The 24741-nt window shown below is 39.3% G+C and overlaps 1 protein-coding gene across 26 annotated transcripts in view; it reads right to left on the reverse strand.

Annotated features, from left to right (window-relative positions):
• The window catches only part of KCNMA1 (potassium calcium-activated channel subfamily M alpha 1), a 612911-nt gene that overhangs the window by 155486 nt on the left and 432684 nt on the right, over nt 1-24741 (reverse strand). For all 26 annotated transcript variants that reach the window (XM_042456625.1, XM_042456624.1, XM_042456616.1 and 23 more), the window contains exons 14-16: nt 22620-22775; nt 11637-11746; nt 5763-5831 (exon numbers count right to left, since the gene is read on the reverse strand). In XM_042456625.1, coding sequence (XP_042312559.1) covers nt 5763-5831; nt 11637-11746; nt 22620-22775 — 335 coding nt within the window. The remainder of the gene's footprint in view (nt 1-5762; nt 5832-11636; nt 11747-22619; nt 22776-24741) is intronic.

The following is a 24741-nucleotide window of genomic DNA, read 5'->3' on the forward strand; positions in this document are numbered from 1 at the left end:
AAGGACAAATAAAATGGAGAGACAGGGAGAAAGTTCAACGGAGGAGTAAACATAGGGTACATGAGAGAAGAATGTTGGTTGTCTTTCCATTTCTTACTGTCTCTGGCAAAAGAGATTGATACTCTTTAAAGGCCTTGTGTTTGAGGAGAAAGAGGATATGACTTTGGTAGGCAATTTTGCATCCCACTGATGAAATAACTATTTATTTTATTAATTTTCCTTCTTGACTGTGTGTAACTGTGATGTGTCAGTTCTGCTTTTGGTTACAAATGATGTCTTCTTTAAGCCTCAAAGACATCAAGAAACAAAACAAATCCATCTCTTTGGAAAGCTCAGTAAGGGAGGCCTAGTTAACCCAAAGTGAAATACGAGGATGCATCCCTAGACATCATCTAGACACAATCCTGAAAACAGTCTGCTGAATTGAACAAAACCTGAATACATGTTTTTGTATTCAGGTTTTGTTGGTTTCAGCAGACTGTATTTTCAGGATTATGTCTAGATGTTAGATTGTAAGAGAACTGAAATCAGTATGATAGTCCCATCACTGGTCACAATGCTCCTATTTATTTTATTGAGTGTACAGTATTTCAAAAACTTCAGCACCTGTTTCACCCCAGACGACAGTATGACTGGAAAAGGAATCAAAATATATACAGGCATCATCATTATTTGGTCTATGACCGTAAATAAACAATGACGATGATACAGGTGTTCCTCAGTTCACAAAGTCTCTGACAAAGAATAAAAAAACCCAAGATATTTTCCCATGGGATCCTGGCCTAGGGACCCCACTTTTTTTGTTTTTGTTTTGCAGCATTGGCTTTGGGAGGAAGGTGAAGGATTGATGAAGAAACCCAGATTTTTCACTGTGGCACAGCAGCAACATATCTGCAGTAAGCAATGCTATAAAGCCTGAGCTTATTCTGCTTTAGGTGGTCCTACTGTAGCTGAGTGTGCTTATGTACAACAGGAAAGGCAAACAGCTGCCTTCAGAATTGCTTACTGATCATTTGTGAAGAGCAAAACTGAAAGAAAAGGCAAAAGCAGATCAACCTACCTCACCAGGTAACCTGGCATGTTGGAAAAGGATAAATCTGTAAGTATTCCCATCAAAATGTAAATGATAAAAAAAGAGGCTGATGGGGGGGGGGGGTGTCATCCATGGAACCATTTTGGAAGAAGCTTTCAAGTGGTCTCTAGAATATTCAAAATGCTTTTGTTTACAGATGTAAAGCTGCCCTGACCTGTTCGTTTCATTAGCCATTTGCATAATGTTAATTTTTCAATAAAGAAAAAATTCTGGCACATTTTGAACTCCTCCTCTTCTTCTTCTTCTTCTATCTCTATTCTTTTCATGTTGTTTCTGCTTCTCGTACCAAAGTTTATGTTAAACAAGTAAAGCTCAGGAACACATCTGCTTTATTAACTGTGCTATAGCTGTATTATAGGTAATGATTTTTATCTTTGGCGGGATACAAACCGCCGCCACCGGTTAGTCCACGGGGGAGCCAGAGCCTCCACACGGCACGGCTCCCCTGTGGACCGAAAAAGAAGCTCCAAAATGGAGCTTCTTTTAGAGTCGCGTTTGTGACGTAGCGAGGCGCCAGGGGCGCACTCGCTACGTCACAAAGGACGCGACGCGTACGGACGCTCAGCGTCCGATACGCAAAGATGGCACTGGCCATGTAGAAGGGCCGGTGCCATCTTGTACAGACGGAGTCCCGTATTAGGCCCAGGGGCGTCTAGAAGAGACGCCCCTTTTTAAAAATGGGACGTCCTCCGGACGTCCCAAATGCTGGTTTGTAACCGGCCCTAGTCACTAATGTCAAGTCATGGAGTAGGATGGGGAGATTCCCTATATGCCTAAGATATTCATGGACAACATGACCATTTCTGAATGCTTTACACAGCAAATATTGCCAACATGACAGTCATGGCAGCAAATTACACTGACCCAGCTGATAACTCTGTGCGTGCTATGGCAGTATCCAATAGAGATCTGGTTTAATGATTCACACAAACTATATGTTATTGCTGTCATTTTCTAGACTACTAACTGGATTGGGAAAAGATGATGCACCATGGAGTGGAAGCAGTAGCTGCTGCTACTTGTTGATTTTCTAACAGAAACTGGGAGCAACTGGGATAGAGGTAAATTGAAGTTTGAACACAGCAACTTGAGTCCAGCTCTTTCCATCAAAAATTAAACAGGGTGTCCACCTATGTGAGTAGCAAAATCTTACTGGGTAGGCAACAAATGCTTGGCTGGACCAACAGCACGTTTTAAAATATCAGCTTCAATTTCTGAGAGGATGCTTCAGTCTGGAACTTCAGTTGACAGATTTTATCGTAAAGCTTTATTCCAGCTCCTAATGAAGTTGCAAGGCAATAATATGACTCCTTAACTTAACAAGAAGATGACTATGCAGTCTACTGGGCAAGCAAGAATGTTATGGGTAAAATACATTATGTAAACTTTCAACGCTTCACAGGCTTCTTCTTCAGGCAAATATATTGAAAATCATACAAGAGAAAAACTCTGACCATGTTGGAGTCACATTGTTACATCATGTCCAAGATATTGTCAGGCATGATGGTATTCAGGGATTTTAATGTAGGCAGAAGTCACTCTCATTATTGATCATGTGAGGATTAGAGACAAGGAATAATTAAAAAACCAGCTAATAAGTCCCTTACCTCTTCCTTACTCTCCCAATACTAGGTGAAGCCTCTGCCAGCATTGAAATCCCTCAATAACATCTTAACTGACAATATCTCAGACAGAATGATGGCCTGTGACTCTGACATCATTACCATTATTCCTTTGTACAAAAATGATTTTTAACATCTTTGCCTGATGAAGAAGCCAGTGACGCTTTGAAAGTTTGCATGATGTATTTTGTGCACCTGCTTGTGGCTTTTGGATACTGTTGTATTTTGCTCTGTGGCCAACATGGCTCTCCCTGAAAATTTTTTCCTGTGTTGTGTGAATAAAGAAATGACTGCAAAGAATCAAAAGAGGAATTCATGAACAAAAGTGCAAATGAATATTATATAAGCAATTGCTTTGAATGTTGTTATTTTGTTGTCAATTCTAGTAATGAGCAATATTGGTCTAACTCAGGGATTGACTTTATGTTTTGCTGATGGATAATGAGACTGTTCAATGTGGGTAGTTATTTCAAGTGCACCCTTGCATGAAACTAAAAACACTTTCAAGTTTGCAAGGTGTTTTTTTTTAAAAGATCTCTTTGCAAGAAATAGACATTAGTATTTGACAACATAAAACAAACATCTGGAATCACATACACCCTTTTAAAATAACACTTGTCAGCAGAGTGTTGGGATAAAATGAGCATGGCATTGCTCTATACCCCCTGCCAGCATTGAATCTGCAGATTCACAAGGTATCTATGTCACTGAGGAGAAAAACTGATAGGGGACCATGCAGGAGATCAATAATTCAGTAAGCAGAGAGGAAAACCTTCTTCAAAATATCAAGGGAGTGTGACAAATGTGGTATGTTCCTTACTATACTGGCGACGAGTGGCACTCACATCAGCTGGGCAGTGAATTCACTCTGGCGTTAAGTCTAAACTTTAAAGGAGACATCCAAGGTGCTGTACCTATTTTAGGAAACAGATTCAGGATCTTGCATAGTTCCTTTAACAGACAGATCAATATCTGGAGGGGAATAATCTGCTCATATTTAAGCTACCATCATCTCTTGCCTTGCAAATGAACAGCTGGCCTAAGATCTCCTTGATGGTTGCTAGAAAAAAAGTTGTACGCAGGTCAAGTTAACTGGAAGTCAAATATGTTTCATGAAGTAAAAGGGGAAAAAAACCTCAGCTCAAATGACACCACCAGGTCCAATACAACTTTCCTTCTTTGTGCTTCTCTTTTGTTGTATGGCTGTTGTATATCTTTCACACATGCAGCAGACACAGGGCTGTGATTTAAGTACTTTCTGTTGTTGCTTTCCTTTCCCTTTCTCTCACTCCCACTTGTTTGTACTGCTGCTTAATGCTATTTGCTGGGATAGGCCACACGACTGTGTGTAAAATGATGACAATACACACTCCTGAATATAAAGCATTGTGGGTCAGCACTTGAAATGGGTGGGCTTTCCCCATCATTGGATTAAATCAGAAATTATTCCAATTCTTTTTTTTAAAAAAAAATGAGAGCAATCAGATAATTTTACCAATCTAGTCCAGAGGTTGGCAGGTTTCAGACATCTATTCTTGGATCCATCATTTCCTACAGCTATAGGAAAAAGCTGGTACAGGGACAAAATCAGGTGTGCAATGCAAAACACCATCCTTACAGATGACTTCTTTCTGTGTGTGGAGGGGGTAGCAATTAGCCTTCTCTGCCATATTATTTTATATTGATAGATTTTGTTTCTCTCCTTTATAGGATTAACACATAGCAGTTCCAATGGAACTACATTTTACAGTCCCTATAGGAGAATTCTGCAGAGGAAATTGGTGCATCGGGTGTGGGGAGCCAAGAGTGCTTTCTTGCAAGTCATTCATCATTGTTTCTGTTAAACAGTCTTAGCTAGTGCAATTGTTTACTCCTATTCAGACTGAAAGATGTCTGTTTGATTCAGTGTGCCCCTCTTTTTCACCCTTTCACATTTCCACCACCTTTTTGTTAAACCTGCCTCCTTTGTTTAAAGTAACAGCGAGTTCTAGAAGTCACCTGGCTTCCCTCTGAAATGGAATGGTGTTTTTACTGTAAATAACCATCTGTGCAGAGTATTTCACATCCATATTTGCACATATGGAAAGGAATTCATACATACTGGCTGCTCTTGTTTTTAAGAAAAAACCTACAAAATAAGATGGGTACACCTTCTAAGATTATAAAATTAGAAAAAAAATTGGAAAAATTACAAATAAAACCTATCCTTTTTAACCATAATATAAATGTTAACTTGCAAAAATGTGTACCTATGTGGTCTTCCTCAGTGGCCTATATTTTTTAAAAGGTGGCATTCCTTTAAAACAATGCGGAAAGTTCTGCAGAATCAAGAGAATTAGCTGGAATGGCTAAAAAGAAATGACATTTTATGGCTATTGAGGACTGACAAATAAATATGTGTAGTATTGTGAGTCCCTACAAACCTTGTGCCTATTTTTTCTTTATATTTTTGGGTTTTTTTAAAATGAGGTTATTTCTCTTTTTGTTCATGGGAGATTTTTTACTTCTGGGCAGGGAGCAAAACAAGCCTTGGAGCAGCCTCATGTTGGGGCAATGTAAAACCATATGTAATGCATTTTTCATACACATAGAAAACATTATCAGTATGTAGCACAATCAATGCATATAGTGCTTCAAGCCAAGCTTTGCACATGATTCAGTGTGCAACATTCCTACAAACAGATTTCACTTGGAAGTATTTAAGGCATTATAAAGAACTCCTGCTTCTTTTCCATTTTTGTCAATCTGATTCTAATTTTTAATGGATTCCTTATCAAGGTGAAAAGTCCAATATTTTTTTAAAGGCCTTAAAAGCAATAGACATTAAAATGCTTTTTCTTTCAACCAACTTCATGGGAATCTGGTACAGGAGGGATGCTGCAGCCATTTGCTTGGGTTATGTGAGCTGGTGTAGTGATGCTATAATGACTGGGGTATAAAATTCTTTCATCAGTATAAAAATCCATTCAGAAAAAGAGACAGAAATATAAGCAGACCAAATTAACACAAGGAGCATTGTGAAAATGTTTCCGTAGACAGTCACATACCTGCTTTCCCGTTTTTCCGACTTGTATTCTATGGCTATCATTAAGAGCTTTAACTTCGCAAAAACCAGTCTGCAGGAGAAAAAGAGAAGTCAGCCCTCCATGGTTAAAAATATGTATTTCGTCATTACAGTTCTTAAAAAGACATAATGGAAAAAAAAGTGGTAATATTTCAATATCTGGTAACATTTTTTTAACCTGCAAAGTGTCCAAGAACAATTTTGTCAATATCCTGCATATCACTGCTAGTCAGTTTTGATCAATGGACTAGTGCTGTTCTGTAAGTCATTGGCTGCCAATCTGCAGCAAGGTGCCAGGAAGAAATAGTTGTAGCCAACGGGCACAATTATGTTGCCAGGCCCTGGCATGCTGGGGAAAAACCCTACTGGTCCACCACATCACATAGCTTGAGACACTCTGCTGTACATGACTTGTATGAAATATGTCATATTATGTTCAGTGGGATTTATTTGTAAGTCTGTGTAAAATTGTAGTCATAGGTTGCTATATGCAGAGTGCAGACTTCCTGCTGTGGGGTGAACTCTGGTCATCCAGTTTTTACTCCTTGACTGGAACATACTTCACCGTGCATATTTACCTCTCCTCCCCCTATTTCAGGCAACTGTTTGCTACTTTCTATCAATAACCTCAAATATCCAGAATCTTTATTCAGTTAAACATTGATGGGTGCCCCCCTCCTTTTTTTTCTTTTTAACTTGAAACACTGCTACAAGAAGGAAGGCAGTTGCTTCAAGATTGTCACTGGGGTCAGACAATCTGCAAATGTACCTGGGGTTGTCCCAAAGGACACTTAAAATGCACTCTGCATATTTATGTCTTTCTACAATGATTAAATATGTAGAGCTGTATCAAGCTTATTGGTCAAGAGACACCTGTAAACAGCTTGAGAAACATAACATCTCACCCCTTTATGTTCTCCCACTGTATTGGCTTTACACCACTTTGAAAGTGCATATGGTCAAAAAATTTGAAAAACCTTTAAAATCCATTAAGACTATTTGCCTGTGTTGGCGAATAACATGTCTATCCCACACACCTTGGTGTAAGTGTGCCCTGTTTCATTCAATTTTAAAAGAAAATGATTGTAATTGTAATTGTAAACCAAAGGCTTGACTTGGATATTATGTTTTTCAGTCATAAACAATGTTCATGTCATATCTCACGTCCATAACAAATACTTCTGGAAATGTTCTAGCAATAATACATATCACTAGCTCCCTAGTAGCACTTTGAATTATGGTATTTGTGCAGCTGCTCTTCACATGTCTATCTGGAAGCCAGTGGTGTACATTACTAATGTTAAAAATTAGTTAAAGTCAGACTCAGGAATGAATATGTTAGACTGGGTCACTAAAATTGGGAAAGAATCAGTTAATGCTACTTAAAACATTGCATTCAACAACATCAGTTCCAATCTATATGATGAATAAATTCTCAGTCATCAAAGTTTTATGAATCTGTGGCAAAATGCTCCTACACATTACGCTTGAAGTCCTTTTGTTGTTTTTGTTGTTGCTACAGTCTTTAAATGTGATGTCTCCATCTTTACTTTATATGAATTATAAACGTATATCTATTCTGCCTTAAATGCTATCATTTTTGTAAGAAAGAAATCATGGAAACAAGAAGATATCTGCACAGGAGTCAGTGACAAGGTATTTTGTATAGTTGGATACAAAGGAAAATGAAAATGTAATTGTTTACTTTCTACTTTTAGTGACTTGCATTAGAAATAATTTGATTCTCTACAATTCAGTTCTGCAATGTTCATATATGAAAACAATAATTTTCTATGTAGCCAACTTAAAGCAAGTGTGGTATAGTGGTCTGAGTGTTTCACTAGGATTTTGGGAGATTAGGATTTGAATCCCCACTCTGCCAGAGAAGCCCACTGGTTGTCTTTGGGCCTCAGAGGATGGCAATACTAAACTTCCACTGAGCAAATCTTGCTATCTTAAAAATGACTTGAAGCCACACAACAACAAACATAGTCAATTATAGAAAAGATTGATTGAAAACTGGAGAACTTGCTATGGCATTTCTATATTTCACTCCAAAACAGAATTCTGGCACAGGACAATTTCCACAGAAACACTGTACCCTCAAATTAGAAAATGCTCTCAGAAGGATTTTTCTACTCCCCTCAGTTCCAGTTTTGTGCCATCCGCTTGGAGAATAAAGCATGTAAAATGAAATAAGGAGCTCAATATGGTATTATGTGTAAGCTGTCTCCAGCCCAGTACAAACGGGTGGGAAGTAGCATGCTAGTACCGATTCTAGGGTTCAGGAGCATGCACCAACCTCATGCTCCGGAACCCTAGTCCGTATGGATGCCACCATCATGGTGGCCTCTTGTCCACATGGGAGCCGCCATGATGATGATGATGACAATGTATAGCGTCCGGATGTCACTGGCAGGAAGTGGCATCCTGACGGCGTCCCTTCCTGTTTACGATGCCACAAAAAAGGAGCCACTTTAGGCAGCTTCTTTTTGGCGGCGTTCGGTGCTGCAGCGTGCGGCTGCTGCAGCACCGACTCGGGGCAAAGACGGGCAGCATGGAGCCGCCAGTCTGTCGAGCCCCTCCCTTACCTGAATTGGCCAGTGATAAAGTTCTGTGTTTTCCCCTGCCTCACATTCTCTATCCAAACAAGCATGAGCAGCTGGTGAGGCTTCTTATGGAAGGGTCTACCTTAAGCAAATCTGAAATTCATATCTTTTTGAATGAGATAACTGTTTAAGTCACAAAAACTGAAGCAAGCATAACGTGGAAGGGGTAGATGATGAATGTTTTGATGTGAGTGGGTTTTTTTTGGGGGGGGGGGCTATTGAGTTTTCTAATGCAGCCATCTATATCTTATTGGCCTGAAGAGAATTGGGAGCAGGATTTCTGGGGAACAACTACATTTATCATCTGAGAATTTTTCAGTTTTCAAAAAGGTAGGGAGGTACTGACTACATTCTGTTACATTTGAGAGGCATGATTTGTCAAGGCCATTATATATGACACCTCAAGTCTCAGAGCCAGGGTGGGATCATCCGAGAAAGGGAGTTTGTGAGATATTAAACACATCAAACCATCCATAAGTTCATTTAAGGGGAATATAGCAATTTGTATCATTATCAAGTTAGTAAACTTCTAGTTCTGTTTAATGCAGGAATGCCTCAGGTGCCATAGTTTTTGGATCCAGGGCTAACAGATATACTGCCTGAAAAATCATTCACTTTCCCCAAGGAAACTGGAAACTGTAGTTCTATAATGAACAAGGGAATCCTTAGCACATTCACAGGTATTGCCAGGGCAGCTGTAACAGTTGAAATAATAAATTATAATTATAGAATTGATGGGGCCTACCAAAAAAGTTCTGTATTGCATGTACATGTATTTATTTATTGAGATCCAAACTTATCTGTGACACAACACTTTAATAAACAGCTGATTCACTTTTCCCACATATATGTTCTATGCTGAGATCCACAAAAAATGAAAATGGCATTATAGGGAATCTTGATCTCTACGTCTCTTTTTTTTAACTACCAACATAATTTATTAATGCAGTTTGAACACAGATGTTCATGAACAAAGACTCTAAAGATGCCAAGACCAACTGTCTCTACCTACACTAGAGGGAAATAATTTCTACTTCTAATTAAATCAGTATTTTTGAGGGGCTATATAAATTCACTTGCATAAATTAGGCATGAAAACTAAATTGTTGGCTCACTAAAAATGTACAGGTAGGCAGATATAAATGTATCTATTGTTTTGCCTCTTTCCTCTGTTGTTATATCTAATCACTACATGATTCTGACCCCAAGGAAGAGTCCTCAAAATGATATATTCTGCTCTGAGTCTCTCAGTGCCTTAAGTGTCCTAACTGCAGTGAAAATATACATGGAAATTCATGCTGGTGATGTGCAACACAACATTCAAATTGCTGCTGAGTTTTAATCAGCTTAAATAGGAGGGATCACATTATCAGTAAAACGTTGGTTCAGTTTGAATTACAGTGTCTCTTTAATTTAAACCAGGAAACAGATAATTAAGCTTCCAGGTAATTAAATACTTCAGGAATATGCCAATATTTTGGGGAGACCCCTAAAACCCATTAAAAGATCCCTTCTTTATTGATTATCTTGCCTGGGCATGTGATACAAATGATAGCTGTGGACTGAACAAAAGCATACCAAACATGTCTTCACAAACCATATGGAAACCCATCTGTCTTATCAATGAATAAAGTTTGGAGCCTCCATTACCAGGAGGTACACTTCACAGGGACTATACCCAAAGGGGCACAATTAGCTGCAATATAAAATGTTGCAATATTCATTTAAGATTTTCTGCTTAGCAGGTGACATTTTCTGCAAAGTTACATATGAAGCCACAGGGAACGCTAACATTATCTGTTAATAAGCCAATCACATTTTTTTTTTGCAAATTACTGCACTTAATCCACAAATCAGTTTTATTCATTGGCAGAACTGAATTCAAATGCCTGAGATTTTTTTTAAAGAACTTTACTTCTGAATTATATTCCACATATTATTTCTGCATCCTTTTAACAATGCTAGAAACAGGGCTTTCAAAAGCAGAAAGATGTGGAAATAAAATGGGCAAAGCTGAACCACACTGAGCACAACAAGGTGTTCCAAAGGCTTCTGGCCTTCATTTATTACATTTCTAATCTTAAGAATTTGCAGGGTGATACCTGACAATATGATGAAAATTTAAAAGATACAAAAGACACATAAACTGGATCTAATAATGAACTATATAAAAATGTAACATATGCCAAAATATTCAATAATAAAAGGATAAGAAACATGGAATGACGGCAGAATTTTATAGGCATGATTGCTGGTAAATTATTATAGGAAATGGATTACAAGTGTATTGCCTTTCAACACATTTTATGTTACGTTTCTAAACATGTTTAGTTTTTTGGGGGGTTTTGGGGCTATGTGGCCATGTTCTAGAAGATTTTCTTCCTGACGTTTGGATACCTGGATAATTTCAACTGGAAAGAAGAAACTCTTAAAGTGAACAAAATTTGGCTACCAGTCCTGAAGAATAGCAAAATAAGGACTCAGCAAATGCAAATGGGAAACCACTCAGAGTCAGGGGCTTTCCCAGCAGATAATGATCACCATTTAGCAGACATTAATCCTCTTTTACATTAGCCTCCCAGCCTGAGGCCTTCCATTAGCACAGAACAATACACATGCAAATCACTCCAGCATTCCCAGGCCACACAATATATATACAGTGGTACCTCGGGATACGAAATACCCAGGTTACGAATTTTTCGGGATACGAATAAATCCCATAGGGATTTATTGTTTCGGGTTACGAAAGTTTTTTCGGGTTACGAAAAAACTCCGGCGCTGTTTTAAATGGAGCCGCGGCAGAGCCGCGGCTTTTTTCCCCATTAGCGCCTATGGCAATTCGGCTTACGAAGGTTTTTCGGGTTACAAAATTAGCCGCGGAACGAATTAATTTCGTAACCCGAGGCACCACTGTATACCCACTTTTTCCAGGCAAGCATTCTCTGAAGATGCCAGCCATAGATGCTGGCAAAACGTCAGGAAGAAAATCTTTTAGAACATGGCCACATAGCCCCCCAAAAACCCCCACAAAAAACTATGGATGCAGGCCATGAAAGCCTTCAACTTTACATTCTAAACATGTTTACTTGGAAAAACTTAGCATTTGAGAAAATATTATCTGATGCCACAACTGTAACACTTTTCTAGACTTCAGCTCACAGTCACAAGAAGAGTTTGCAAAAGGAGCTTATGTTGTCATTTTTAGAGGAAGAAGAAGGGTAGAAGTGAATAACTGCACTACTACTTACTCACAAACAGCAGGGAATGACAGACCGACAAAGGCACTAGAAAGATACTCTGTATACATTTCATTAGCAACTCCTTCCAGGTAGTATTTCTGCCACGTATCTTCTTCAATCTAGAAAGGAAGAAACAAACAAGAAAACAAAACCATTTCACAGTTTGCAACTACTTTCTGCATAAATAAATGGAAGTGATTAAACACAAATCAATTTTATGTAATTAAACTTGGTGTCTCAGTTAATTGTTTTACCAGTTAATAAGGTGTGCTAAATTTCAGTGCACGGTGGGGAAAGAATACACACTTCATTTGATGGATAGGGTATTTTTGGCAAGTGAGGCTGTACTGTGAATTGTTGAGAATGTTTTGTCATGAAAAAAGCTCAGGAGATATCCTCTCCATAAAGACTGCAATGGTGTGTCTAGTAACTTTGCAGGGAGCCCTACTAAAAACAAAATGGTTTACTCTTGTCGACATCTATTCCAGGTTGCCATTGGGCTCCCATCCTCATCACTGCCTTGAACTACAGCTGCTATTATTCTCTGTACAAGAGTTTTTAAAACAGACGCAGTAAACCCTGTAAAAATGACTATTGCTGTTCTTACCATTGTAGATATTATGTTACTTGTTGTATGGATTCGTTTTACAAATCTATTGACTATTTCAGTCTACATATATACAGATGCAACATTTCCTTTTATCCTTTCCCTTTATTAATTTTAATATTATATTTCTTGCTTTAATAAGCGCTCTAAAACGGATGGATATTTCTGACAGTCGACTGTGAAATGGTTACACTAAAGAAATCCATTTATAATATTTTCATAATCCTTTTAAATTTCCTTGCTAATTAGCACATGGCAGTAAGTTCTATCTTATCTTAGATTCCTGGCTGATATTTGTACCTGTTTGTAAATAGGTCATTTTGAATGTATTGTGTTTATGTGGATGTTCGGCCATCGTTGTATTTTATCCTTGTACTGGCTGTGTGCCATAAATAAATTTGTGGTTGTTGAACTACCAAAGCACTGTATTTAAAATAGAAAAAAAAATCCAGCAAATTGATATTGAGCCTTTATGAAGTAATCCATACTTAGTGGGTTGACAGTGACTGCCTATTTTTATGGACAAAGCTCTCCTGTGTTTTAGGTTTGCTTTAAAAAAAATTGGTTGTATGTTTCTTTTGAATATGAGTATGTGTTATTTACATTCCTTACAGTGATATGTGATGTGTTAGTACCTACCCTCAGCTGTACTCAAGCAAAGAAATTAAAAGGATGAGCTTTGGGGAAAGTTGCCAAAATTAATTTGGCACCTATTCAGCAATCAATTGAGAACATCTCAGGGCAATGACTTGTCTTTATCATGTGCAAGGCCAGCTGTTTCAGAAGAGCATCAATGAAAGACAGCCTTTGCACAAAACAGAAGGTTTCTCTAACAAAGACATCTCGCTACAGAATAAATTATAGTCCACATGATTTTGCCTAGCCACTTATCAAGTGAACAACTCTTTGTTATGCCAAGCACTTACTTCCCTTGAGTTCCCTGTTTGCCATCGCAATTCTCTGTACTCATGTGACTTTGGAAGCTATGCAGGATTAGGCTTGGTTATGATTTGGATGAGAGTCTACAAGGAAATACTAGGTTCTCCAAACAGAGAATCTGCTTGAAATTCTGGCCAGTTGTTGCCAGTTATAGGTGACAATATTGAGTTAAATTGTCTGTGAGTCACTATTAGGCAGCTTCCTATTTTTCCATCTGCAGAGGAACCCAGCTTGGTACTATTCTGTAACTCTTTGCCTCAGATGCCCATGCTCTCCAGACTTATTTTGTCTTCCCACAACCTGCTCATAGCAATTTCCTTCCATTTATTTTCACACTTACTAGTATTACATATTTGGAACAATCATCTGCAAAATGAGATTTTCCTTGTTCATATTTAAACCTAAGCTTTGTGTTTTCTATCTCTTTTTACACTCAGCAGTTTGATAATAATCGTGCAAATAAGAATCTCTTCTTTATTTGCACTCATCCCAAAAACTCCTAGCAAAATATCTCAAACCCCAAGAATTAAGAGGGATATAGACATATTTGGAGGGATGTCATACTGAGGAGGGAGCAAGCTTGTTTTCTGCTGCTCCAGAGACTAGGACCCAGAGCAATGAATGCAAGCTACAGGAAATGAGATTCTACCTCAGCATTAGGAGGAACTTCCTGACGGTAAAGGCTGTTCAACAGTGGAACATATTTCCTCGGAGTGTAGTGGAACATCCTTCCTTGGAGCTCTTTAAATGGAGGCTGGATGGCCACCAGTCAGGGATGCTTAGATTGAGAGTTCCTGCATGGCAGGAGTTGGACTGGATGACCCTTCCAACTCTATGATTCTAATGGAGGGGCGAGGCCTTCTGATGGGTTGTGAGTTAAGTATTTGTTTTTCCCCCAATGGTAATGTAGTGGATGTTATGTGCCCACAGAGTTCTGCAAGTACAGAATTGTTCCAGGGGACTCCGGGTGAAATGTGGATCTCTGCTGTTGGTCACCTTTCCCCAATAAACATCCTAGGATGCTTTTAAGCCAAGCAAACCTCCACTACAGCCACTACTATAGCAAAGGAGGGCATGAAATAATGGCACCACTGCAGTATGCCATCAGACATATGCTTTCCAAACTTCCAAACTATTTTCATCCCCTCTTTAAAATCATCCCTGTCCTTTCTGCCCTGGATAAAATGTGAGATGAATTTCCATGTAAGAATGTAAATAGTAAATGGTTAAAGGAGATTGCTGGTGTTGCAAGTTTATGCACGCTTATTTGCAAATTGATTTCAGTGTACTCAGTGAGACTATGTTTTAAAGTAGTTTCACAGTTTGTTACCAATCATGGCCCAAATCTCTTTTTTAGTTATTTTGGAGGAAAAACTGTTTATGACAAAAATATTATTATGTATTATGTATTCAATTTTTATAGTCCCCAAATTTAAACATTCATCAAGAAAAATGACACTTGTTGTTATTGGTATCCCCATATTAGAACAACACATTTTATGAGTGGTCAAGAATCAAAAATATCTCTCATGACAGCTTGGTATTTGGGTAAAACAATTCATTTGAGATCTTCATATGTGGGGCTGATTGGAGTAAATTGTAGGGTTGATGAAGAAATATGATGTATAAACTTATCTCCACTACACATTTTTCATGTATTATTATCTATTGTATTTATATTTTTACTTCTTCATTTTTATATTGCTTTTATTTAACCTTTTATATAGAGTGCTTTTACAGAGGTTATACCAATTTTGTTGTATTTGCTGTATTTTGAGATGGTCCATGGGCTAATCAATAAACACTGTTGTTGTTATAATTATGTATAACAAACACGCCATTTTTTAAAGGTATTTATGAGCAGTTTTCACGGGGTTCTCAGTAATCTCCTACCAAGTTTCTGATCAGAGGAAAAGGCTTATTTGCTATGCCTATTCACTGATAGGCTTATTGTGTTACAAAGGCCTTTACTGAAGAATACTTGCCTTGTCATTACAGAATACCTTACTTACTTTGAGCATATCCTTTAGCCTACACCTGCACCACAACTATGTGCCTTTAGTGTTGAAGAAGATATTAGAAATGTTATCTACTGAACTACTGAAAGTAATTTTTCCAAGCTGTGAGCAGGACCTTAATCCTTTCTAGAGCTGGACACTTCCTACAGTGGGCATGCATTCCCCAAATGTTAAATGCCATGCAGAGTGCAACTGCAGTGAAGTGATACTGATCACACTGAGAAAACCTATGGACTGCGCCCCATTCATTCTGAAGAGGAGATGTTTGCATTGAGGAACTACTTCTTGCATGATTAATGCATGCAATCAATCTGGGTCACTTAACATAAGAAATGTAGCTAGAATGAAGACGGGTAGGATCAAAGAAGGAGACCTGCTCACTAAGACTTGGAAATTGCTTCTGCCATCACTGGCTCACCCATTCCAAAGCCCAAGAATGACCCTGAAATTAGGGGTGGGATTTTGGATTGCAATCCCCCAAATTCTCAAGAAAGCCTGTGGCCATGCTCTTTGAAGGATTATGAGAACTATAATCCCCAAAAGTAACATTTCAAAACTCTGAAAAAACTGCTGGGGAAAGCACAATCCTTATGGAGCTATCTTTCTTATTAGCAATGAGACAAGGGTCCCAGGGTAGCATTTAATAAATTCCTGTAACTCTGTCCTTCATTTCTACAACTGAAACCACCAACAGAAACATTAAAACTGGCTTTTCCTCTGCAGGTTTTTTTTAACCTGAATTTTACTCTGACATTCTTTTTCAACTTGTGCCCTTTCACAAACAGAAGGGATCCATCTTCCAAAGTACAGGAAAGCCTTTGAGGAATATATCAAGTCTCAGCCTCTGAAACTGCTAGCCCATCCATAGAAACAACAATGAAGAGTAATAAAGGCTGGTTTTCCGCTCCATGACATCTGAAAGAAACTAGGGCATCCATCTTCTTTGAATCTCCAATACTTAATAGAGAGAGATTTATATCCACCCAGTGTCTGAACAAGTTTATTCAGCAAAACAAACAAAGGTTTTACAGCTAAAACCTTTGCACAGAAATGAAATCCATTGTTGCTGGTTCAACTTTATTAGCCCATATTGTACAGAGGTAGGTGATCTAAGGTACTGAAAACCAGCTGTCCTGGAGCCTGAATAATATGTGCTGGCATTCTGCTTCCAATATTAGAACAGTATCTTCACAAAAGGATGGGAAAAGGGGTGCCTCTTGTGTTATTCCAGGTACTTTTTTTGGAAGTCACTCATATGATTTCATTAAAAAGTTTCTTTGTCATTTATTTTATTTCAATTTATTTATATCCTACTTTTGTCTCAATATTGAGACCACCCGATCCCGTATAAGAAATTATGATATCAAAACTCCATTCCTACTATCAGAAAACTCTGTGATGTATGCTCACTGCTACTATTGCATCTGTTAATTTTAATTGAAGTATTATTGTTATTGATTGTGTTTTTATATTTGTACCTTGTATGCATTTTATTAGTTGTAATCCTGCCTCGATCCGCCTCGATATTAGTAGCCAAGAAGGCTCTAATATCATTAAAACACAGGTGCAACTAACGCTTCATTCATTGTAAATATTATAATTGCAGTGTTACAATGGCCTGTTACAGACTGCCAAAATAAAGCTGCTTCGGGTCTCTTTGGAGGTATGCTGTTTAAATGATGCATGCATCCTAAGAATCCGGAAGCTGCACCAAAAGCTGCACTCTGGTGCTTAGGAATGGAGTGTGGCTTTGGCGCGACCTCCGGACTCTTAGGACCCATGCATCATTTAAATAGCATACCTCCAAAGAGACCCGAAGCAGCTTTATTTTGGCAGCCTGTAACAGGCCAATGTGATTATAATACTAAAATACAATAATATGCATTATCATGTTAAAAGAAGGACATTTTTTAAACAATCTTTGAAAACAATTTTAAAAAACATAACTGTGCTAGAAGACTGGTAGGGTCAAGAGAAAGATCTTCTGTGGAATTCTGTTTAACATTTCCCCACGTGGGTTGCAGTTCCGTTAAGAAATTAATGAACAGGTCAAGTTAATAAATGGCCCTGTTTGAGTCAACCCTTTGTTCTCCTGTCTCGTTATTCTTGGGGTGGATGGGCAATTTGCATCCCACTCCCCACAAAGTTTGCCCACACCCACAGAGAGACAAGATTTAAAAGATGTCTTGGCAATTATGTCAAGGCTGGAAGATCTGGGGTGTGTGATCAGAGCCAACTTATGGTCTGCTGCCCCCAGCATCTTCACTTCAGTCTTGCAGTCAACCCACCATCCTGGTGCAGTGTGAAATTAACTTGGTTGCTTCAGAACCGGGGAGGCATTTTTTGCCCTTTCCAAGTGCTTTTTCGCCTACACCATACTGTTTCCAGATGGAACTTGGGAAATTGGCTTGATTGGGTATGATTTGAAAAACAGTTGGATGGTGGTGAGTGCCTAGGACACCATTTGAGTGGAAGGAGGGTCTACAGAACCACCTCTTTGGGCCTTGGGACCTGGGAGGTGGGGAGAGAGAGAGATCCCTTGGGACTGCATGAAGGATAAACCCCTTTAATTCTTGGGCACTGGGAGAGGGACTTTCATGTTAATCCTCCTGTGAGCCCCCCAATGGATAACCTAGCTTTGGGGTTATCGTTGGGGCTCAGGTGCTATCGCCTAGTGGAGGCTGCGGAGCTCATATTGGAAATAGACCACCGGCTGCAGCTGCATTCTTGGCTATTTTCTCACCTGGTTTGCAGTTCCATTAAGAAATTAATAAATAGGTCAAGTTAATAAATGGCCCTGTTTGAACCCACTTTCTCTTGTCTTGTCTCATTATTCCTGAGGTAGGTGGGCAAAAAACACAGAGGTAGTGGGAAAACATGGGAGTGTTACCAACAAAAGATGTTAACAAAATATGGGAGGGTTACCAACAAAATATGTTAACAAAGTATTAACAAAAGATGTTAATATTTAGATCCGTTAATAATCCTATGAATGAAGCTGTGTAATCAATTAATGGACACGTTCTTTGGAAGTGCTGAATGTACATGTTGATCAGTAATCTATAGTTTCATCTTTAATGGAAATCTGATGTTACATATAATAATTAAGTATAATCAACTGCTTGGAATGCTGTTTCAGTTCTTTTTCTCATATTATCAAAATTTCATTTAATTTTTTTAAAGTATTTTCAGAAATTGCTCCAATTGAACAATGTCATGTACTTTGATTATTTTGAATTTATTTATTCTAGTTAGTATTGATGCAAAGTAAGAGTTTCCATATGAAGAATGTGGCTAAGAAAGGAAAAGAAGAAAAACAACTGCAAAATAACATTTTGAGCTTGCTACATTTGCTTTACACTAATGTTGGACAGTGCGGTTACACAAATAGTTTGGCTGGAAAGTTAAGCCATAATCAGTTAAATGTGTGCACTGTCACCACTGATCATGTACATTTGTCCTTGATTGATCAAATATTTCTGAAGTATTATACTGTTTTGTAATCAGGCTGGGAGAACATGGGGGAGGAATCTCTCCATTTCAATCTATTTTCCAAGAATGACAGGACTTCTGTTAAGTTATTGCTGGCAATCACCTAATATGTGTGTTTCCACTAATATTGTTTGCCTGAAGCATCTTCTATATGGTCTGGATGCAACTTGAAATAGAGAAGTCATTCCTGCTTCACTCCCAGGACTCTCCCAGACACAGCAAGGCAACAATGTGCAAGAGTAATAGGTAGGACATGCAGGCTAATCAATACTAATTTGTTACTAGTCATGCTCCCTGTGGAATTCTGGGAACTGTAATTCTACATGTAACTCTTGCACGCTCTAGCATGTTTTCTTTACTTACAAGACTTTCTGAAACATATAAGAATCTAATAGCACCATTGAGACTAATTGTATGAAAAAAGTTGTAGCATAAGCTTTCATAGGCCTAGGTATACTTCCTCAGATGCAAAGAAGAAGTAGATCTAATTCTACAAAACTTATGCTACAACTGCTTGAACACAGTTACTCTCAAAGGAGCTACAAGATCTCCTCGTATACTGATATTCCAGAATAACATGGCTATAACTTTAAATTCTATAAGAATCTAGAATAAGACTATGGCCGGTTACAAACCGGCATTTGGGACGTCCGGAGGACGTCCCATTTTAAAAAAGGGGCGTCTCTTCTAGACGCCCCTGGGCCTAATACGGACTCTGTCCGTACAAGATGGCGCCGGCCCTTCTACATGGCCGGCGCCATCTTTGCGTATCGGACGCTGAGCGTCCGTACGCGTCGCGTCCTTTGTGACGTAGCGAGTGCGCCCCTGGCACCTCGGTACGTCGCAAACGCGACTCCAAAAGAAGCTCCATTTTGGAGCTTCTTTTTCAGTCTGCAGGGGAGCCGCGCCGTGTGGAGGCTCCGGCTCCACTGCGGACTAACCGGCGGCGGCGGGAGACCGCCGCAAAGTGGCGGTTTGTATCCCGCCTATCTCTTCTTCCAGAAATATTTGGTGAAAGACATGTGTTTCCTGAGGGGGGAAATTGTGTTGTTGTTATTGTTGTTGTTGTTGTAAACACATTTTTGGCCCCCAAACATCTTTTTTCCAAACATCCACATGCATTTTGTTCAAACTGTTTTTCCCCCTGAATGAAATCCCAAAGAGCTTTGAAAATTGTACAGAAATCTCTGAAATCATTTGCTATTGCATGCACAAACTAAATAACCTCTACACAATCCAGACGTTTTAAAACCCTATGCATACTAGTGCAGTTTTTCCGAACCATAAAATACAAAATTTTAAACAGAACTAGCTTGCTTGCCTGTCATAAGCTGACATAAAATGTTTCTGTGTGCAATTTATTTGACTCTTATATAATCCCAGGATACGTATCCTACATCATTTCACAAATAAAAAATGAGACACATGGGGCCAAGCAACACCAGAGTGTGGTCAAGATGACTATGGGCCCAAACAGACAGGCCAAAATAAAGCTGCTTCAGGTCACTTTGGAAGCATGCTGTTTAAATGAGACATGCCTCTTAAGAGGCCAGAAGCTGTGCCAAAGCTGTGCTTCAGTCCTTAGGGCTGGAGCATGGCTATGGTGCAGCTTCTGGTCTTTTAGGACGCATGCATCATTTAAACACCATACCTCCAAAGTGACCCGAAGCAGCTTTATTTTGGCCTGTCTGTTTGGACCCAAAGTTATTCACGAGAAGGAACCTGCATGCTAAGAGATAATACTGCAATTTGCTTTTGTTTGAGCCTACTGGAAAGTGCATGATTCTACCCCTTCACCTTCAATCAGCACTGCTGAGTGCAAAGTACTTTTTCAATTTGAACTCAGTTTGCAGCAGCTGAACTACTTAAGTGCACAGACAGATGAGGATAGATAAGGTAATAAAAACTGAGCTAGTTACGAAACAACAACCCAAATCCAGTTTTTAGTGCTGATTAGAGTAGGCCCATTGAATCAGTGGGATTTACCTGTGAATTGACTTACCATTCAATAATTGGTTGAACAGGCCTATTCTAACCAACAGCATGGAGCCAACATGGTGTAGTGGCTTAAGTACTGGACAAGGACACTGGGAGATCAGAGTTCATAATCCCTATTTGGCCATGGAAACTCACTGGGGTCTCAAGCAGGTATGGCAGCAGGAACAGCCAGAGGCTGCTCCAGCCCTGATTGCTCCAGGACCATCCCAGGACTGTGGCAACTAGATGCCAGTCATGAGAGCAGCCAGTGCCACAGTCTTCAATGGGCCACAAAAAGGAGAGGTTAGAAATCGCTCCTTGCACAACCAGTTTAGGGCTGTGTCCAGTGGCCCCCACATGGCCTCTGAATGATCTGGGTGTGTATGTCATGTGCACACCCTGACCCCGGATCAGCTCAATGATGGCCCTTTTTGGCTGTCTGTTTGAGGCCTGGGTGATCTTGGGAAAATCACACCTCTCAGCCTCGGAGGAATGAAAAGACAAACCCTCTCTGAACAAATCTTGCCAAGAAAACCCTGAGATAGGTTCACCTTAAAGTCTCCATAAGTTGGAAATGGCTTAAAAGCACACAACAACAACCTCGAACCAACAGGATGCTAGCCAATGAAAAACAGCCATGCAGAAACAGAACAGAAACAGACCTAATCACATCACCTACAACATTAGAGGGACTTTTACTTGCTCATCCTCTAATGTGATATATGCATCCTCTGTCAGCAGTGCCCTTGTGCATTCTGTATGGGGCAAACAAGTCAGTCCCTGCTCTAGAGGATAAATTGATATAAATCAAATGGGAATACGCAAAATACGGGATGCAGATCACTGCAGTTTTCCTGGGCATTCCATCTTGGACCTCAGAATGGCAGTCCTTGAACCAAAACAACTACAAAAGAAGATTGGAAAGGGGAACATGTTCTTGGCCATTTTCCAGATATAAGCAAATGTTCTTTCCATGCTTAGTGTGTACTACACTACCTGACAAAGGCTCCTGGGGCTGAATCTGTTCCTCTTTGCACAGAATTTTCACCAGTACCAGGACCAAACCCAGATCTTCCATTCAATAGCATCCCTATTATTAAGACTGTCTGTGCTGTTTTTGTGTTTGAGTTTTGCAATAAATTTATGTAATCTCTGTACATGACAGGGTTATGGTAAAGATCTTGGGCGAATTGTTCCATATTTGCTGTGTAAACCACTTACTAAAAATGTTCTTGAACTCTCTTTGTCCAAAAGAATTTACTCAGATTCCCAGTTTGGGGAAAAGTAGCCAAAAGCAAAATGAGAGCAAATTAACACTAAGGGAATGAGTGAGTTTTGGTCTGACAACCAACTACAGGTGCCCCCATGTGTTTGGAAAATTACTGGGGTGTATTATCTATTATTGTTTTCTCTTAACCCTCAAGAGCCTCATTGATTGAAGAGAAATAAATAAATGAATTATTGTTGCTGGAGGTTTGGGCTTTTGTACAAACACATGTTCCATATTTAGTCTTGCAGTGAGAGATCCACTAGCCACTTGATGGGGAAAGGGGGGAAAAGCTGAGAAAGGAAAATTATGTGTCTTTTTCTCTCGGCACTTTGTTGCCATATGGATTGGATAGAGATCATATTTTTAACTGCAGAGGCTTTCCACGTTGATAAACATGTGGTTTATCTGAAAGGGGAAAAAAGAACAATAAAAAGGGATAGTACTTTGAACAGTCTCTAATGGCCATGGATGTGCCAAATAAAAACAAAAACATAATTTTGAAGAAGCCTGGCCCACTGCCAAATTTGTAATAGGCTATGGGTTTTATTTTTCTTTGGATATGTTGTTTTATGTTTTAGCCATCAAAGTTGATGTATTTCTCTCTGTTTTGAGTTTAGGCCATGCACTCTACTCAGCCCCATGACAAATTGAATCCCATGCTAATGTCCTCTAATAGGATGAGACATTACCTTTATGAATGACCTCATGGAAAAGAGGTTGGCCAGCATTGTCGATAGGCCTGGTGCCAGGCAGCTCTGGGCGATGAAGCCCAGCTTGAGCTCTGCAAGGCAGATTGCATCATCCCCTTCCTTCCAATTCCAGCTTGGGATATTCAGCAGATGGGCCTGCAAGAGAAAAACACAGGTGAAAACAAACCCCAAATCTTTCCAAAATGTCTGCATCAGTTTTCTGCTAACAAAGGATGGGGATGGATGAGAAGGAAACTGCAGTAGGTATGGCAGTCTCCTTCTCCTCCTTTACAGTCACCCTTCAAACTAAGTTTTGGAGCATGTGCAGAACATCTTCCATTTCTGAAGCAGAGTGTTCAAAATGTCCTTTTTGACTATTTTAAAGACAGAATGTCTTTGACAGCAGAGCCCTCCTTCCCCTCTGAAAGATACCATATTTTGTGTCATTCAAAAAGGGATTTTATTGAAAGGGGGTAGCAGGAAAATAAACACAAGATATAAATGGTAAAATGATCTGGTTGGACAGGCAGTAACTGGCCTGGTTAGGAACCTGGCATCAGGAGAAAGGTTGGGAGCTAGAAAGATTACACTCCATCACAGGGCTGAGAAAACTGTGGCTCATCTGCTTTCTGCTCCCTCCTAGACCACAAAGGTTGTTGTCTTACATATTGCAATATGTGATTGATAAGCTTGGTTCCTCAACCAGGTGAAAACTATACACCTTGTAAATCAGGATTGGGCATATGTGGGGAAGGCATAGGCACAGGCAGTCCATTGGAGTGTATCTCAAATATGGGTGCAGGCTGCAGAATCCTGGTACAGAAATCATTTTCTGAAACTGGAAATACAACTTATATCACTTCTCATCACTATTGAGTCTGTTTCCAACTTTCCCTTTGTTTTGCAGTAACTCCAGCTCCGAAACAGCCTTTAATTGTAAAACCACACCCCCAGAGTGCTTTTTTTTCAGTAAAAAAAATAATATTGGGGTGAAGAGGGCTCCAAATGCCACATGGGACCCTCACAAGTGTTGCACAATACCCATGTTGGTGGTAAATACAATGCACAGAGTCTATCGAGCTCAGAAAATGTTAAACATGTCTAGTTCAGTGAATAACATAGGTAAAATCCTGAGACTCCTTGGATAATTATACTACTCTTGAGGCTCTTAAGCCTTTTCCTTTTCTGTGTTATACACCTGCTCCAAATGATCAGATTCTGATCTCCAGGAAGGAATCCTTCCCATTTTGCCATCTAATTATTCCTTCAGCAACCAATTCCAAAGGAAACCCATATAGGAACAGGTGACATGATGCCAGGATAGTGGCCTTGCCTTCAGTTTAAAGTGCTTAATTAAATGAAGAAATCCGATCCAGTATTATTTACATAAGGGGGGATTATTATTTTCTCATATTTGTGTTCAGTGAAATTAATTCAGAGTTCCCACTGAGCATATTATCACTTAGAAAACCAAAAAGTCAACACAGAATCATAAGCATGTATGTGAATAAGTCCCATTTTTCTGTATCATGTTTTCATAGGAAGAACTACCTATCCCACTTCTGTCAGCACCATATGATGCTACCCAGCTCATGACAATGTTGGAGAGAGGAAGAAGGAGAGGTAAGTCTCCCTCCTCTCTTCTCTCCCTATATGTCACAGCTTAAAATGTATGCAAAGAGAGGGAGAAGTGTAGACATATTGGGAGCTTGTGGAGAGAACTTATGTAGCAAATGTTGGTAAGGATGACTGGAGTATGGGGAACTTGAGTCAGCCAGGATTTTGATTAGTGCTAGACTGACTTATTGGAACCAGAGTGACTTAGGCCTGTTACAGACTGCCAAAATAAAACTGCTTCAGGTCTCTTTGGAGGTATGCTGTTTAAATGATGCATGCATCCTAAGAATCTGGAAGCTGTACCAAAGCTGCACTCCAGTGCTTAGGAATGGAGTGTGGCTTTGGCACGACCTCCAGACTCTTAGGACCCATGCATCATTTAAATAGCATACCTCCAAAGAGAACCGAAGCAACTTTATTTTGGCAGTCTGTAACAGGTCTTAGACTGACAAAACAATGTGTATGGTCTGTATGTGCTGCATCTATATTGTTTGTTGTTGTTGTT

Source organism: Sceloporus undulatus, chromosome 3, assembly GCF_019175285.1.
Source record: "Sceloporus undulatus isolate JIND9_A2432 ecotype Alabama chromosome 3, SceUnd_v1.1, whole genome shotgun sequence".
Taxonomy (NCBI): Eukaryota; Metazoa; Chordata; class Lepidosauria; order Squamata; family Phrynosomatidae; genus Sceloporus; species Sceloporus undulatus.